We start from the raw sequence: 17,028 nt of genomic DNA, 5'->3' as shown, positions 1-17,028 counted from the left end.
TTTATTTATATATATATATTTTATTTTATTTTATTCAGCAGGTGTGACAAATTTTCTGAAAAAGAAGTTAATGGTCCATGATACTAATCTGGATTTGTCTTTTCTCCCCCCCCCCCCCCGCATCTTTAACATTCTGATATGTGGATCTATCTATCTTTTTCCTAACCCTTGCTTGTTAGCAGGTGGCGGGGTTAGGAAAAAGAAGGGAACTTAGATAATCTGAAATAGTCAAAGGTTGATCATGGGGTTAACACTTGGTGAGGAAAGCTTTTCAGAGAATTAGAAGCAGATGGAATGAAAAAGGAAGAAAAGCTAGTGTGGTTGGTGGCTAAAGAGTTTAAATAGTTGCTGCTTGTATTTTACCAGGCTTAGTGGAAAGCAGAGAAATAATGAATTCTATTTCACTGGAATAGTGCTAACTGGAAGTACATTAAAAAAATTCACTTTCAATTAGTACACTCAGTGGACAAAACATTAGAGATAGAGTTGATGGGACGTTGACACTGGCATCCCCTGCACAGAATGAAACATACACCCAAACCGAATGCAGACAGTAAATATGCAGTTATAGTTCCCATCTATAAAAAATGAAATAAAGCTGAATGTGAGAATTATGGAGATTTTATACTTGACAACGTTTAATACTCAAACATCAACAATCAAGGAGCTGATAGGTCATTCTCCCTCCTAAAAACACAGCACTTTGTAAACAAACTTAAAGACATCACACTGGAAAAAAGTGATTTATTAGTCAGTATTGATATCTCTGCCTCTTCACAAATGTCCCAGTGACACAATTCTTCTTTTACAGGACAATTTCCCACCTGATATCATAGTGCTCTTTGCACATGTACTATGTTCTGGCCATTTTGTGTGGCAAAACACTTTCTACCTTCAAAAAGAAGGCACACCCATGGGCTCACCGTTATTCGCCCCCCAATTGCTAACTTTTATATGGAAGCTTTTGAGCAACGTGTTCTAGATTCCTTAAAACCCAAAGTCTGGTTTAGATACATTGACAGTGTTTTTGCTATCTGGTCCAATGGCTGCCAGACATTAGACACTTTCCTCAGCTGCCTAAACAAACAAACAAACACAAATGCATACAATTCACTGTTGAGATTGAAAGTCAGAACACACCTCCTTTTCTAGATATACTTGTCATCTTCTTTCTGGTGGTCTTTCCTTCACTGTTTACTGGAAGCCTACACATATTGGCCAATGTATGCACATAAACTCCTATCACCACCACCCAGCACAAAAACTAGGTGTCATTAACACACTAAAAAACAGAGCTTTGAAGATTTGCTCCAGTGAACAAGCACTTAAAGATAAATTAAAAGTTATCAGCAATACCTTCCTGAAAAATGGCTACAGCTAAAATACTATCAACAAAATTCTTCACAACTCCACTTAAAAACAAAAATAAACTAGATTACAATAAAAATATAACCATTCCATAAATTAAAAGGATATCAGTTAAAATAAACAGAACACTACAGAAATACAACTTTAATGCCACCTTGAAACCTCCTGCAAAATTAAAGAACTTATTCAGCTCATCCAAGGATTCACTTCCTCCGCTGACCCACCTTGGAGTACACCATATTCATTGCACCTGTAATTTGCTCTGTATAGATGAAACAGGATGCACAATTCCTATCTGAAAAAAGGAACACAAACAGCACATTAAATTTAATAACTATGGTAAATCTAGCCTTTCTGAGCATGCCCTGAATATTCTACATTGAATTGACTGGAAAGACACCTGTTGTAAGTAGGCCTGTGAAATTCTTATCAACAGTGATGGTCTAAAAATCCCAAGAACATGGAAGATACATATCTATCCACATAACCTTTCCATCTAAGAGTTAACTCTAATATAACAACTCTCATGTTAAATTAGGACACCACTTTTGCTGCAAAACTATATGAATTTGTTCTCTGATGATGTTATAGAGCAGTGGTTCCCAAACTGTGCACTGTGGCATCCTCATGGTTTTAGAATCGGACTGTTGATATATCGTGCAAAAATCAATGTGGAACAGGAAATGAGGTGACTGTGTCCAGTTTGATTCCAAGATTTGAGATGTGCAGTGAACAACAGGCTCACCCGTCCCAGTAATTATGATTTATTTATTCAATGATTTGATTGTTCAAAATATGTACTTATTTAATACTTTTTATGTAAATTGTTTGTGAATTTGAAATACATGTTTCATTTATTTTTTTAACTTAACCAACCTAACCGCATCAACTGTGCACTGCAGCTGTTAGGTAGGCCTATGTCTGACTTTGGGTACCGTGGAAAAATCCTGATATACTAAGGGTGCCATGAACCGACTAAGGACGCTGTGAATCAAAAAAGTTTCGGAACCACTGTTATAGAGCATAGTTTTGATGTAGATATTTAATTTTATTTTTTATTTTTTCCACTAGAGGTCAGGCCAGTAAAAATCATTGTCTCTTTGGCATACTGTTTGAAATGTAATATAGCTTGTGTGTGTGTGTGTGTGTGTGTGTGTGTGTGTGTGTGTGTGTGTGTGATCCCCGATGATGATCTTAATATGAAAGTCGAAACATTGGGAAATTAATTATTTCCAATATGGTTGTAGTCTCCATAATTTGTCTGAAATGAATTTACGAGATACAAGCTTTTGCAGTGCAAAATTATTTCTTTTCTTAGGAATACTTGGAAATTTTTTTTTTTTTTTTCCATAGTGCATATAATATACAGCTATACTCTGTTCTTCCAGCTTGGCATCATTTGTTTTACGATGTTGTTCACTGAATTGATCTTTTGTTAAACATTCTAGCCTGTCAAGTTATTTTTAAAACTGCTTTAAAATTAGTGTAAAATACTAAGGAAACTTAGAATAAATATAACTTAGTTTTCTGTTTCATAAAAGAACTAAATGTAACATATATATTGTTAAAATCTGATTCTTTTTTAAAATCATTGTAACACATACATAACAAAGTTTATCTTAAATAAGATTTTTTTTATTTAATATTTTTACATATTTAAAAGTTCATCACAAAATATTTTACACAATAACTATAATTCAGAAAAACACAGTTTTAGTGTACTTCAATTTTTTCTGATGTTTCAGCTCTGGATAAGAACCAAACTTTCATTGGTTCCTTTTTTCCTTTCATGTGAACAGGACCACGGTATTCAAATTGGAATTCAGGATCATAATTCTCAGGCTCCATGAGACATCTGCAGAGAAAATTACATATGTTGTTATAATTATCTTGTTATTCCTGGGATTCTCTGTATATAATTATGTATAACATGCAAATGAATTCTATTACAATTATATAAAGGCAATGTTAATCTTTACTGTTCCTATTCTTAGAAAAAATTTGAGGGGGTGGGAGTAATTTGTTACTCCCATGGATTTCTGTTTTCTAGCTTTTTTTTTTTTCTCTCCTCATTTTAGATTTTCCTTGTTGAATTGTTAATAAATTATTTATACATTTATAATACAGGATATTTTGTGCATCTACATGTTACGTTTGTATGTACACACACATACGGTGCAGTTGCAATGCTGTTGACACATCCTAGGTTTTAGAAATTTTCCAAAATTATATTAATTTACACCAGAATACATATGCACAGTTTATTTTAAAAAATGTCTGCATTAATATGATTACACAAAAACTTTCAGAATTCAGACTTTATTTAATTTTTTACAAAGTAAATCCCTTTTTCAGAAAAAAGGCTTTGACTTACTTATTGCTACTGATGGAAACAGTAATCAGAATCCATTTTTAAGATGTCCAAAAGTATCATCAGATTTCATTTAATGACATGACTGTCATCAAGTCTGTGGCTAAGATATTTTGAGCTTGGAGAAACAAAAAAGAGTAAGAATTAAATATGCCAAGAAATTATATTCTTGGTTTCATCTTTTATCCAAGTGTAAGCAAACAAAGTTTGCACGTGAAGTAACTTCACGACTGAGCTACTTGGATATAGAGGCTAATGATTTCACATCAATTGCCTTAGTATCCCATAATGCACAGCACACATCTTTTCAGATGTGTATAATGCTATGCATTATGGAAAGAGCCACTACCCTGACCAGTTTCAATCTTTATCGAGGTCTCAACAGTGAGCCAGACCCAGAAAGTGTCGTACGTTATTACTAAAATACTCTAGATTAGAGATAAATGTAACTAGTCTGGATAATGGCCCTCTCTCATAATGCATAGCATTATATGTGTCTGTAAGGATATATGCTTGCATTATGGGATACTGAGGTAATTGATGTGAAGTCATTAGCCTCTATATAGAAGTAGCCTAAGCATGAAGTTACTTAATATGCAGACTTTATTTGCTTATACTTGGATAAAGGATGAAACCAAGAATATAATTTCTTGGCATCTTTAATTCATAGTATAACCAAGTTAAAAGAACTTTCAAAAAAAAAAAAAAAAAAAAAAGACAAAGTAGTGAATATGGAACTTGCTTTTTGTTTGTACTGTTTGCGGGGAAGGAAAAAAAAAAATTCAGTGTGTCTGTGGTGCAGTTGAAAGATCTAACACATGCCCTTTAATTGGAAAGATCTGGGATTAAATACTATCTAGGATTGAAGTAACCTTTATAAGAGAATTCAGTTGAAGGTGAGCTAGGTATGATTTCATGCAGAAATAGTAGGAATCTTCCCCCCCCCAGAAACTCGAGCATTTTCATCCTGAAAAATAGACATGCTGGCCAGAGAACACAACTTTACAGACTTAGTATGCTGGCCTCATACCTTTTTATGCTTGCAGTACCAATCAAACCACATCAAAGCTCCCCCCCCCCCCAATATGCACAAAACACATGATACTTGTTATAATGTCAAACAGCAACTAGCCACAAAATAAAACATTTTGTTTTACAAATCTTCAGTTAAAATGGAGTTGTACCCATCCTTTTGCTTTCTTACATATATAACTGGTAATCATTTTGAAACAGTTGAATTTTTTCTCACTTTCATCATTTCTCAACACTGATGGTCATCCAAAGCCTGGATCACTGTTGATTGATGTTCTTCCCTTTTTTGTAATCAGCGGAGGTCTTCAAAGACTGTAAATCCCGTAGGAACAGCTCAATGCATTAAGTAAACCATATGATGATTACTAGCTGTATCCCAGTTATAAAACAAATTTTAACACAAACATGTTGCACTGTATATCATAATAATTACCATGAAACAAAATGGCTTTAGCATTATTGACTCACTTGTGTAGACTGATGGTGCACCATATGTGACCAGAAGTCTTTGGCTAAGATTGCATAGATGTGTCCTGCTGTCTCAGTAACAAGTGTCTGGGTGACATCAAAATGAACATGCAATGTGGATACCTCTTTTGGATAAAACTCCTGCACCCAAAACTTTAAAAATGAATTGGTATATAATATTGATTCATTTTGATATTAATACTAATGATTCATCATTGGTATATCTCGGTAGCTTGCACATAAAAATGTGTGCCTAAAACATGCACACTCTCTCTCTCTGTGTGTGAGTGAGATGCAGGGTTTGGGAAATTTCAAAGCAAAATATAGAAACAACCTGATACTTCCCAAATGTCGGGTTGTTCTGGTAAATTGACATCTTGGAAATTGCATTGGATGGTACATCCAAAATGAACTACTGTAAACATATGAGATTATAAACTTTGCCAGTTTTTTGTCACATGGTATACAAATGAAAGAGATCGTTAAAAATTTTTGTTCAACATAATCTTTAAACATTTGTTTAAAGATTATGTTGAAGGGACCTTAAATCATTCATTGAATGACAGGGACAAATGTTAGAGACATTTGTCCCTGTCATTCCATGAATGATTTAAGGTCTATGTTGCAGAATGTAACATGCTGTCCATAAAGCCATCAGTAGATGACTGATTTTTACCTCAACATTGCTTATTTCTAATGATTTAATTAGAAATTTAGATTTAATACTAAATTAGCCATCAAAGCCTTCTTTTGGGCCAGACTGATGGAAGTTGCCAGATCAAATCTATAAGGAAATTGAAGGACCTCCCACTCTCAGTAGTTGAGATGTTGAACTTTGATTGCTATAAGTGGGAAGTCATCCGAGAGTATATTGTGGTGCATAAAGTTCATTTTCTTTAATCATAGATATTTTTGGGGAGCATGGAAAGAAGAGTTGACTCTGCCTTTGTCTGGTTGTTTAATGAGAGTCTCAGAACAAATTCTAAAGTAGCAGAATGAGGATGGAATAGCACTGCTGTACATGAGGTGCTGAGACAGGGATTTCCAGTTTTATACAAGTGTTATATATGCAGATATTGTTAATGTATTGGAAAGACTGGTTAGGGCTATGCAGATGTTATTGAAATATTTAAGAGATTCTTTAGAGCTATAATACAGGACTTCGTTGATTTATTTAGGATTCTCTGAAGTAGTCAGCATCGATTTGTAAAGTGATTTTTACAGTCTACTTGTGTTTCTAGAAAAGTGATGAACATGCTTGATAAATTTAGAAAGCCTCACAAACAGCAAAATTTTTGGACTTTGCAAAAACATTTGCCAGATTATCACATGCTCAGTTGGTGTACAAGATGAGGAAGATAAATAATAGATTGGTGAGATAGATTGGTTGTCTGAAAGACATCAGCAACTGTCCCCTTCTCATGAAGGGGACAGTTTTCCAGAAAAGAAATGTATCCAGTGGCATGTTACAGGGTTCTGTTTTGGGGTCACTGCTCACTGACTGTGCTCATTGACTGATTGATTATTAATATTCCGTGTTATTTGAAAGGGGATATTCAGCTGTTTACTCATGTTGGGGAGAGTCATAAGAAAATATTGAAGTCTGAAGTACCTTCAAGAAAGTTTAAATAGGCTTTCAGCTTGGAGAGATGAGTGGATTTGGCATTTTTAATTTACCCGTAAGGCATTTTGGAGTACAGAAGTGTAAGACCATGTACTGTATTAGGAAACTATGCCCCAGAGGTGGATGAGATTGGAAATTTGGCAGTGATGTTGATAGAGACCTGAAGTTCAAAGAATGGATTGCAAAAGTTGTGAATACAGCATGACATATTGCTGCTCTGATAACAATAGACTGACAAGTAGATATAATAAGATAATTGTGTGACTTTACAGGATGGATCTTGAACACTGTTCTGCACTGTTGTGTGTAAATTTAATCACTTATATTATAATTTTGAAATTAGACAGGGTCCAGAGATGAAAATGATAGTATCACAGGTCTCCGGGATGTTGGTTATGGGATTAGATTAAGACAATGTAAATTTCTAAGATTGGTGGATAGGTAAAGAAGATATGATAAAGGCTTAAGTTGGTGAGTGGGTTTATCAAATTAAGGAGTAGCAGGAGAGCAATAAATGGAACAGTGGAAAATGTTGTGATGAGTAGTAGAACATGATAAGTATACTCGTATTGGTGGTTTAGTGAGGCGTTAGCTGATGAGTCTTAATAATTTTAATGCATATTCTAGTTATATAACAGTTTTTTGATGAAAGAAGGATTATGCCTAAGAAATTTTTAATAATGATGATGATGGAACTGGTCTTTATTGTAAGCATTTATCAAATAAAATATTATAACAAACGTAATTTAATCAAAGGATCTTTGTTCAAAGGTAAACAAAGATTACCATGTAATCATGATGAGTAAATGATGAACTTTGTTTGAAAAAGCCTTGTTTATTGGAGATTGGAGTAGCTGATGCCATGTTTGATTTGCAGAGCAGGCATTAAGTTTCCCTATCACTCTCCTCTTCTTACAATGCACTGGAAATGATACCTTTCAAAGGCATGTCAGACATTGTGGTAATCCACAATGCCCACTGTGTAATCACATCACAATCTGGCAGATCAAGTGCCAGATCATGATTACAGTGTCCTCATAATAACAATGTAAGATGGAATGCTATTGATGTCATGTTATGACCAGGATGGTCACTGTCTTTTTAGAGACGTCTATGAGCATCTTCACACTATGCACAACTGTTCTAACTTGTCTCTCCAATACCATGAAAAACAACATATTAACGTTTAAATTGAGAAAAAAGACTTCCCATAAAATACAGTAAAAAGCACACAATACCCCCCCCCCACCCCTAAAAAAAAAAACAAAAAAACTTTGTAATTTTGGTGGAAAGGCTTATACATTGGTCATCCATAACATTATTATTTAAGAAAATTAACAATGCATACTTATTAATTAGAAAAAAAAAAACCTTTTTAAGTTAATGCTTCTGATATTTTTCCAAAGTTGAATTGTCATCTTCAGGGAGCAAATAACAAATTGATATGTCTACATGCACATAGGGTAAGTATAACTGCAGCAGAAACAACAAAGGTAAGTCAAAAGTTTCAAAATAGTGCCCCTGGTGGGCTTAAAGTGGGCAGAATTTTTTTTTTTTTTTTTTTAAAAAAGGACTATCATATTTACTCGAATGTGACTCGCATATACTTCACATCCCTGATTTTACTTTATGATAAAAGAAATTAAAAAGTTTTGCAAATAGTTTGCACAAGAAAAAAGTTTATAACTTTAAGAAATAGATAGTGAATGTTGTTATGGCAGTTTCAGATATTTTGGAATTCAGTTCAAGAGAATCAGCATATCATCTCAACAATTGTCGGCTTGCCCCTTGTCATTGAGTCACGTGATCTTTTGTTAATACCGCACCAATCATATGCATAGAGATGGAAGCAACCAGTAGAGGAATTGTCAGAGTGAAGGCTTTGACTTCTCAATTTTGGATTGCTTGGGGGTGGATTAAGAGACCATCATTAGAACTGTTGTGCAACTGGATTTTCATAACTTGGGACATGATTTCACCAAAAATGATTAATTTAATTACAGAAGCATAGTATCTAAAAGATTCAGATATATCGCGTGATGGAGTGGCCAATTTAAAGTAGACATTTAAATGCATTTATTTTATAAATAATGTGAGCAATTATCAATTAATTATCAATTATAATGAATACTGAGGATTTAATTATCACATGCTCAGTTGGTGTACAAGATGAGGAAGATAAATAATAGATTGGTGAGATAGATTGGAGATTTGTTGTCTGAAAGACATTAGCAAGTTTGGGGGACAGTATTCCAGAAAAGAAACGTATCCAGTGGCACGTTACAGAGTCTACTAAACTTACTAAACTAAGTCAATTTAGTTTTTTCTTGCAAAACTTTAGTTTCCAAAAATTCCTGCATATATCTTGCGCCACGATTTTTTAACTTTAATTTTGGAGAAAAAGAAGAGAGTTATATTTGAGTAAATACAGAAATTCACCTTGGAGAAAGAAAAAACAACAGTCTCCCCTTCCTTAGACATCTTAATTACACTCCAACCGGATGGATCCTTGGCATTCTCAGTTTACTGAAAACACACAGGCAGATTCATCAACAGTCAACCCCTTCCCAATGGTATGGGATCATTAAACTCTGTACAAAAGAGCAAAACTGCCTTTGTCGTTGAGTATAATAATGATCTCTCCACTGAACATGAACACATTTGTAACACCTTAGCCACTGGCTACAATCCCTGCCAAATCTAAAGAATATTAAAACTCCAATCCTTCCTCCCCTGCTCCCTCCAGAACAGATATTACACGGAATTTATTACTATATTTACGAATGCTGAGATGGCAGATGTGCACCTCATTTATCATATTATGTATCCAACTACTATTGAACTGTTCAGTTATGCCTAATAAAGTTTTTTACACTACTTACTGCATTGTGTTATTTCTGTATCTTTGTGTCCCTGTTAGTACCTTCCGGTGGCGTTTCCGGTCATGCTTTCCTATGTGAATATGGTTGATTTTGATGTTCTCTACCTCCCCCTCAAAGTTTGTACATGGAATTTTGAACTACCCTGTATAGGCAGGGTAGCCAACATCAGAATTACCATACACAAAGGCTACATCTGGTTTTACCACTAGTCACTCAGGGCTTGCTGACCATGCTTTGGAACATCCACCCACCACAAGATACTATGGAAAAATGCCACTTTACTCCACAGAAACAAATTCAAATATGAAAGACTGTTCCAGGAATCAGCCTTGGCCTTAAGGCCCTAACTTCAATTAATATGGCTGTATAAAACTGCCTCAAATCTGGGAAGCAGTGATTCTCAGAACTTCAGCCCAAGAGCCAAGAACACCCATCCCAATCTACTAGGGGAACACTATTTTAGGACTTTAGACTCACCTTTGTTGTTTCTGCTTCAGTGATAGTTATCCTATATAGTACATGTGTGCACATATCAATCTGTTCCTTGTTCCCTGAAGACAGCAATTTGACTTTGTCAAAATATCAGAAATATTAATTGAAAAAGTTTTTTCTAATTAATATATAGTATACATTATTAATTTCCTTAAATAATACCATTATGTTTAAAAAAAATTGGTGAAGTGATCGTTTTGTGTAGCCTTTTAAACTCAAACAAAATTATGTGCACCACTACTTACAGACAACAAAACATGACGTTCTCTTTTTACTGTTCTTTCCTGAACCTCACCTTGCAACTACTATATGAATTATGTTCTTCACGGTTTCCTCCACTACAAAACTGGTACTTATATTGTTCATCCAGAGAATGCCAAACCTGGAATCACTCTCTTTGATGCTTGCTCGAAATTTCCTTGTATTCCATTGCATTTGTTAGCTGTTTTTATGACTCTCATAGTCATAGAAACAGCACAATCTTTACAATCACTCCAATCTCTTTGTCCCTGAGGCTTAATTTTCTACACATAAACTACACAAATATTGAGGTCATCTTCTTTGTATACTTTAAAATTCTCAACTCCAACTGTTTCTCTTTTTCACTTCTTCAGCTGACCAAGCTGGAAGAGATGAAATATTTGTTATTAAGCAGTGAATTGTCACCAGTCATCTACTCACCAATCAGAATACCAGAAAATCCTTGCCATTCTCTCTAACAGTCTGGACCTTTTCTAACCAGTTCTTCCAAGTATATCAAAATGTGAGGTCTTGGTAACTCTGACAATAAGCTCATCTAAGCTGCCTTTTTTTTTTTTTACAGGATATCCTTTCCTTATCATTTCCTAGTTTGTGGCCTTTGGCATTCATTACAGTGCATCCAAGTTAGATGACTTCTATCATTTCTAGTTTTCTTTTCCATGGTAGATGATACAGATGACTATTTCCTGATTCAAATGCTTACTCTGATAAAAATTTCTGCAGTGTTGGCCTTCATTCTCTATTCCAATGCGGCTTTCTAACATTTTTCATGCCATAGAAGTGTGCAATATTTATATGATACACTGGTGGTAATAGCTGTTAAAGATCTGGGAGTGGTATTTATTATTATTATTATTATTTGACACCTCCAGGGAGTCCAAGGACTCATCGAGGGAGGGCACCTGCTCTACAACTCTGTCTCCATCATTCAATCACCAACTGACCGCAACTACACCAACGCCATCTACTGCCGACCACCACTGGTATTTCCACAGACAATCACAAACATCCATGCCCATGGTGGGATTTGAACCTGCAGCCTTTTGTCTGGACGGTGGATATGCTATCCATTCGGCCAACAAGGTCGGCAAAATTTCTATCACATCATTTCATTAACAGCAGTTATGAAAAGGAAACACAAAAACATGGTATTAGAGAAGTATATAATAGTATTTATTTACAACTAAAAGTGTTTACAAAATTTTTAATAACATACTTCAACTTTATTATTTAAACCCAACATAAAAATTATGTTTGATGCTTGAAAGAGCTATATCATTCCTAAATGGGACTTTTTAAAGATGATCTCTTTAATTTTTGATAATAGTAATCAATAAAAAAATCTTTGTTTGCACAGGCAAGTAGTAGCAAATAGCAAAATGTTTTTTCTTTTTCTCTGATTGATGGGAGCTTCTTTCTCAGATTTAACCAGAATTTTGATCACAAAATCTATTTAAAACTGAAATTTAAGAATGTGTAAACATGATTTAAACTTCACAGCTCTTCCTTTTTTTTATTTTATTCACAAATCTAATACTGTATGAAATATATAAATATCATGTGATGAGAGTGCAAATGGATTTCAAACTCAGCGATTCATTTCAGCTATAAAATATCAATGCACACATGTTACTCCACATTAAATTATATTCTTGTTTAATCCTTTATTCAACTGTGAATGCAAACAAAAGTTTATGTGTGGAGTATCTTCACAACCTTCAGGATCAGAGATAGTTGCAGAAAAAACTTTCTTCAACAATCTCTTGTAGAAAAGGTTACATGTTGATTATACATAGCTTTTAATTTTTTAGAAAATGATAATGTATACTAGAATATTAATTATAAAAAAACTTTAATTAATACTTTATTTCAGCAAAGTTACATTGCCATTATCAGGGATCACAAAAAAACAATGATATGTGCACGCAGGCACTAACACTGAGAAACTGAATAAAGGCAACAAAAGTTGGACCTAGAGTCCTAAACAGTGACCCCAGTGAACTAAATTGGGTTGTCTTGGCTGTTGGGCTGAAGTTCTTAGAATGTCTGCTTCCCAGATTTTGGGCAGTCTCATGCACCCAGATTTGTTAAGGTTGGAGAGTTTTTTCAAAGCTGAAGCAGATTCGCTGAATAGTCTTTCATACTTTTATTTACTGTGGTGTAATAAAGTGGCCTTCTTCCAGCATATCCTGTGGTAGGTGTCAAAAGCATGGTCATCAAGTCCTGAGTGGCTGTATTGGTGGAACCGGATGTAGTCCTCGTGTTCAGATATCCTGATGTTGGCTGTCCTGCTTATTTGGCCATGGTACAACAGTTTACAATTGCAAGGGACCTTGTATACTTTTGGTATGTTGCTGCCATCTGCATTCTCCTGGCTGACACCAATGAAACTATCTGTGTGCTCGAAGAAGAGCTTGCCGCATTGCTGAACCTTGACTTTTGGACGATCCTTTCCGCTATCTATCTCGAACACTTCAGCAGACAGAGAATTTCAAAGAATATGATGTCGGCCCAGCCAACATCAGGATATCTGAACACGAGGACTACATCCTTATAACTGTAGACTCCCCTCCCCCCCCCCCTTGAATATATGGACTACCAAAAATCCATAAACAGAATGTGCCGTTACATCCCATTCTGGATGGCATTGATTCACCCACATACAAATTAGCCAAAGTACTCACACAATATACTAGCAACATGCCTTCACACATGAAAAACTCAGCCCACTTTAAAGCCAGTATAGAAAAACCTCATGGTCCAAAACAATGACATAATGGTCAGTTTTGATGTCTCCTCCTTATTCACCAGTGTCCCACTCAAAAGATACCTTAGACCTCATCCAAGCCATATTTTCTCCTAGCATCTCAGTCCTATTTCATTTCACCATGAACTCAGGTGGGATTGTATTCAATGGGGAGGTAAGTACCTCGATCTAATAGTAAAGCCTTAAGCTTACCTGTGTAGTCATTATGATTGAGTACCACAGTGGCGTTCCCCTTATCCGCTTTGGTGATAACTATTTCTTTGTTTTTCTTCAATTCTTGTAGTGACTTGTATTCACTAATGGATATGTTGGTTTTTGGTGGTTTTGCTTTTGTGAGAACACAGGCTACATCCAATCTAATATCGTTGGCGATGTGGTTTGGAAGGTGGCGAATCCCGCGTTCAATCTGGATCATTAATTCCTCGGCCGGTAATTTCCTAGGAGCAATGGCGAAGTTGTGACCATGTGACAGAGCGTTGAGTCCTTCAGGCGTCAAGATAACTGATTCAAGATAACCACTGAACTAAATCACATCCTTGACACTTTCTCAGCCAATGGCTAACCCCCCAAAAAATACTTAAACCAGTTATCCACAACCCCCCCTCCACAAAAAGGATTACTCTAAATCCATCACCATTCCCTACATCCGAGGCACCTCGAAAAAAATCAACAAAATCGTAAAAAAACATGACTTGACCACTTGTTACAGACCACATAGAAAATTGGCATCCCTTATCCGCTCCACTAAAGACCAACCACTTCCCCTACACCTACCGGGTGTATACCAGGTCCCTTGCAGCTGTAAATTGTCCTACTTTGGCCAAACAGGCAGGACAGCAAATATCAGAATCTCAGAACACAAGGACTACATCCGATTTTACCAGTACAGCCACTCTGGGCTTGCAGACCATGCTCTGGATACTCGCCACAGAATAAGTTGGAAGAAAGTCACAGTAATAAACTGCAGCAAGTTCAAATATGAAAGACTATTCATGGAATCAACCTCAGCCCTTAGGAACATGCCAAACCTCAAAATTTGGATGCATGAGACTGCCCCAAATTTGGGAAACATTCATCAGAAGAACTTCAGCCCAAAGGCCAAGAACTACCAATATAGCCCGCCAGGGGGGCACCATCACGACTTTAGGGAAACGGTACCTCGCTTCTTTTCTCATTTGCTGTTATGTAGTACTTGCATGCACTTGTCTTTATTTTAAGTTCTCAAGAAGATGGCAATGTGACGTTGCCGAAATATTGGAAAGTGTATATTAAAGTTGATTAAATTTATATTTCTAGTGTATGCTGTCAATTCCTTAATTATTAGTTATCATGTTTAACCAGCATATAAGCCTTTCTACAAGAATTACGATCATCCATGGAGATTCCTTCGCACGCAAGGCATTACGCATTACGGTAAACTGAAGCTGAAGTTATCCAGACAACTGAATCGTCTGACCTTCTTAAAATGCTACTGGGATAATCAAGTCATCCCAAATTGTGTAAAATTTAAGCACCATTTCAGTTCACAGAAAGCTCTCCATATCTACAACCTGGTGAGCCAAGCTTTACTTCGGGAGCAAATTACCGCTACACGCGGTTCCCTAGCCGACATAAACAGAGCTATTTTAGCGCTAGAGAACGAGCTTTCAAATATGCTTAATGGCGAGCTTTGGTCATTTCTACATGACGTCTTGTGTACTGCGGCAAATAAAGAATTCGAACGAATACGGAGTTGACATATCAAGAAGTTTGATAAATTGAAAAAGAACTCTATGTCCAAACCTAAACTACAAAGCAACACTAGTTAACTTTTCTTCAGTTATCTTAAAGCCTGAAGCACTCAACGCTTTGTCACTTGGTCACAACTTCGCCATTTCTCCTAGGAAATTACCAGCCAATGAATTAATGATCCAGATTGAACGCAGGATTCGCCACCTTCCAAACCACATCGCCAACGATATTAGATTGGATGTAGCCTATGTTCTCACAAAAGCAAAACTACCAAACAATGACATATCCATTAGTGAATACAAGTCACTACAAGAATTGAAGAAAAAGAAATAGTTATCACCAAAGCGGTCATTATGATTGAGTACACTGTGGTACTCAATCATAATGACTACACAGGTAAGCTTAAGGCTTTACTATTAGATCAAGGTACTTACCTCAACATTGAATACAATCCCACCAACTCACGTTAGAAAACTCCATAGGCTCCTTAAGAAGGTCACTTCTTGGCCTGTGGAGATTACCAACAAACTAAAACCATATAACTCTAGACCCCCCCCCCCCCCCAGTATATATGGGCTCCCAAAAATACATAAAAAAATGTGCCATTACGTCCCATAGTGGATGGCATTGATTCCCCCACTTACAAACTAGCTAAGCATTTAGCCAAAGTGCTCTCACACTATGGCAACACACCATCACATATAAAAAACTCAGCCCACTTCAAAGCCAGTATGGAAACCTTACGAAATAGCATGAACTCGGGCTATTTCGTTTGGCAGGAAAAATTCTACAAACAGATAGAGGGGGCAGCCATGGGTTCACCACTTTCCCCACCCTTGGCCAACTTCTTTATAGAGACTTTTGAAGAGAAAGCCTTAAACTCAGCCCCCACAAAAACCTACCATATGGCTTCGTTACGTTGATGATGTGTTTGCTATTTGGCCACATGGCCCGGATTCACTCCTCTCCTTCCTAACACACTTAAAACAACCAACACCCTGGAAAAAGAGAAAAACAATAACCTCCCCATCCTAGACACACTAGTCACCCACCAACCTGATGGAACCTTGGTTTTCTCAGTTTATAGAAAACCCACTCATACAGGCAGATACATTCACCAACAATCCCATCACCCCCCTCCCTTCACAACAATATGGAGTTAAGACACTTCAACAGGGCAAACTAATCTGTTCAAATGATCAAGCCTTAACCACTGAACTAAATCACATCCTTGACACTTTCTCAGCCAATTGCTACCTTCCACCCAAAAAAAAAATCCAAAAAACCCCTAAACCAGTTATCCACCCCCCCCCCCCCCTTCACAAAAAAGATTACTTTAAATCCATCACTATTCCCTACATCTGAGGCACCTCAGAAAAAAATGAACAAAATCCTAAAAAAACATGACTTGACCACTTGTTACAGACCACATAGAAAATTGGCATCCCTTATCCTCTCCACTAAAGACCAACCACTTCCCCTAGACCTACTGGGTGTATACCAGGTCTCTTGCAGCTGTAAATTGTCCTACTTTGGCCAAACAGGCAGGACAGCAAATATCAGAATCTCAGAACACAAGGACTACATCCGATTTCACCAGTACAGCCACTCTGGGCTTGCAGACCATGCTCTGGATACTCGCCACAGTAATAAACCGCAGCAAGTTCAAATATGAAAGACTATTCATGGAATCAGTCTCAGCCCCTTAGGAACAAGCCAAACCTCAACAAATTTGGATGCATGAGACTGCCCCAAATTTGGGAAACATTCATCAGAAGAACTTCAGCCCAAAGGCCAAGAACTACCAATATAGCCCACCAGGGGGCACCATCAGCACTTTAGGAAAACAGTACCTCGCTTCTTTTCTCATTTGCTGTTGTTTAGTACTTGTGTGCACTTGTCTTTATTTTAAGTTCCCAAGAAGATGGCAACGTGACGTTGCCGAAATATCACAAGGTATATATTAAAGTTGATTTAATTTATATTTCTAGTGTACGCTGTCAATTCCTTAATTATTAGTTATCATGTTTAA

At 36.4% G+C, this 17,028-nt stretch overlaps 2 protein-coding genes across 10 annotated transcripts in view; one reads left to right on the top strand and one right to left on the bottom strand.

The window, feature by feature from the left end:
* Positions 1-17,028, top strand: part of LOC150107333 (L-aminoadipate-semialdehyde dehydrogenase-phosphopantetheinyl transferase) — a 169,965-nt gene that overhangs the window by 81,317 nt on the left and 71,620 nt on the right. For 2 of the 9 annotated variants that reach the window (XR_016548191.1, XR_016548190.1), the window contains exon 6: positions 1,960-2,121. The exons of 3 other annotated variants lie outside the window; for them this stretch is intronic. Coding sequence is in view for 1 of the 6 variants with exons in the window: in XM_090391196.1 (XP_090247322.1) it covers positions 1,960-2,019 (60 nt within the window). In the remaining 5 variants the exon portion in view is untranslated. Of the gene's footprint in view, positions 1-1,959; positions 2,443-3,113; positions 3,481-17,028 lie in introns of those variants that run through there. 4 more of the 9 variants (XM_090391193.1, XM_090391192.1, XM_090391196.1 and 1 more) reach the window with 4 other exon arrangements.
* Gycbeta100B (guanylate cyclase soluble subunit beta-1-like) overlaps positions 3,082-17,028 on the bottom strand; it is a 122,823-nt gene continuing 108,876 nt past the window's right edge. Inside the window, exon 8 of the mRNA XM_090391801.1 lies at positions 3,082-3,223. Coding sequence (XP_090247927.1) covers positions 3,082-3,223 — 142 coding nt within the window. The remainder of the gene's footprint in view (positions 3,224-17,028) is intronic.

Source organism: Typopeltis vanoorti, chromosome 4 (genome assembly GCF_054136105.1).
Source record: "Typopeltis vanoorti isolate ZY-2024b chromosome 4, IOZ_Tvanoo_1.0, whole genome shotgun sequence".
Classification (NCBI taxonomy): Eukaryota; Metazoa; Arthropoda; class Arachnida; order Uropygi; family Thelyphonidae; genus Typopeltis; species Typopeltis vanoorti.
This window is presented reverse-complemented; position numbering and strand designations above follow the sequence as displayed.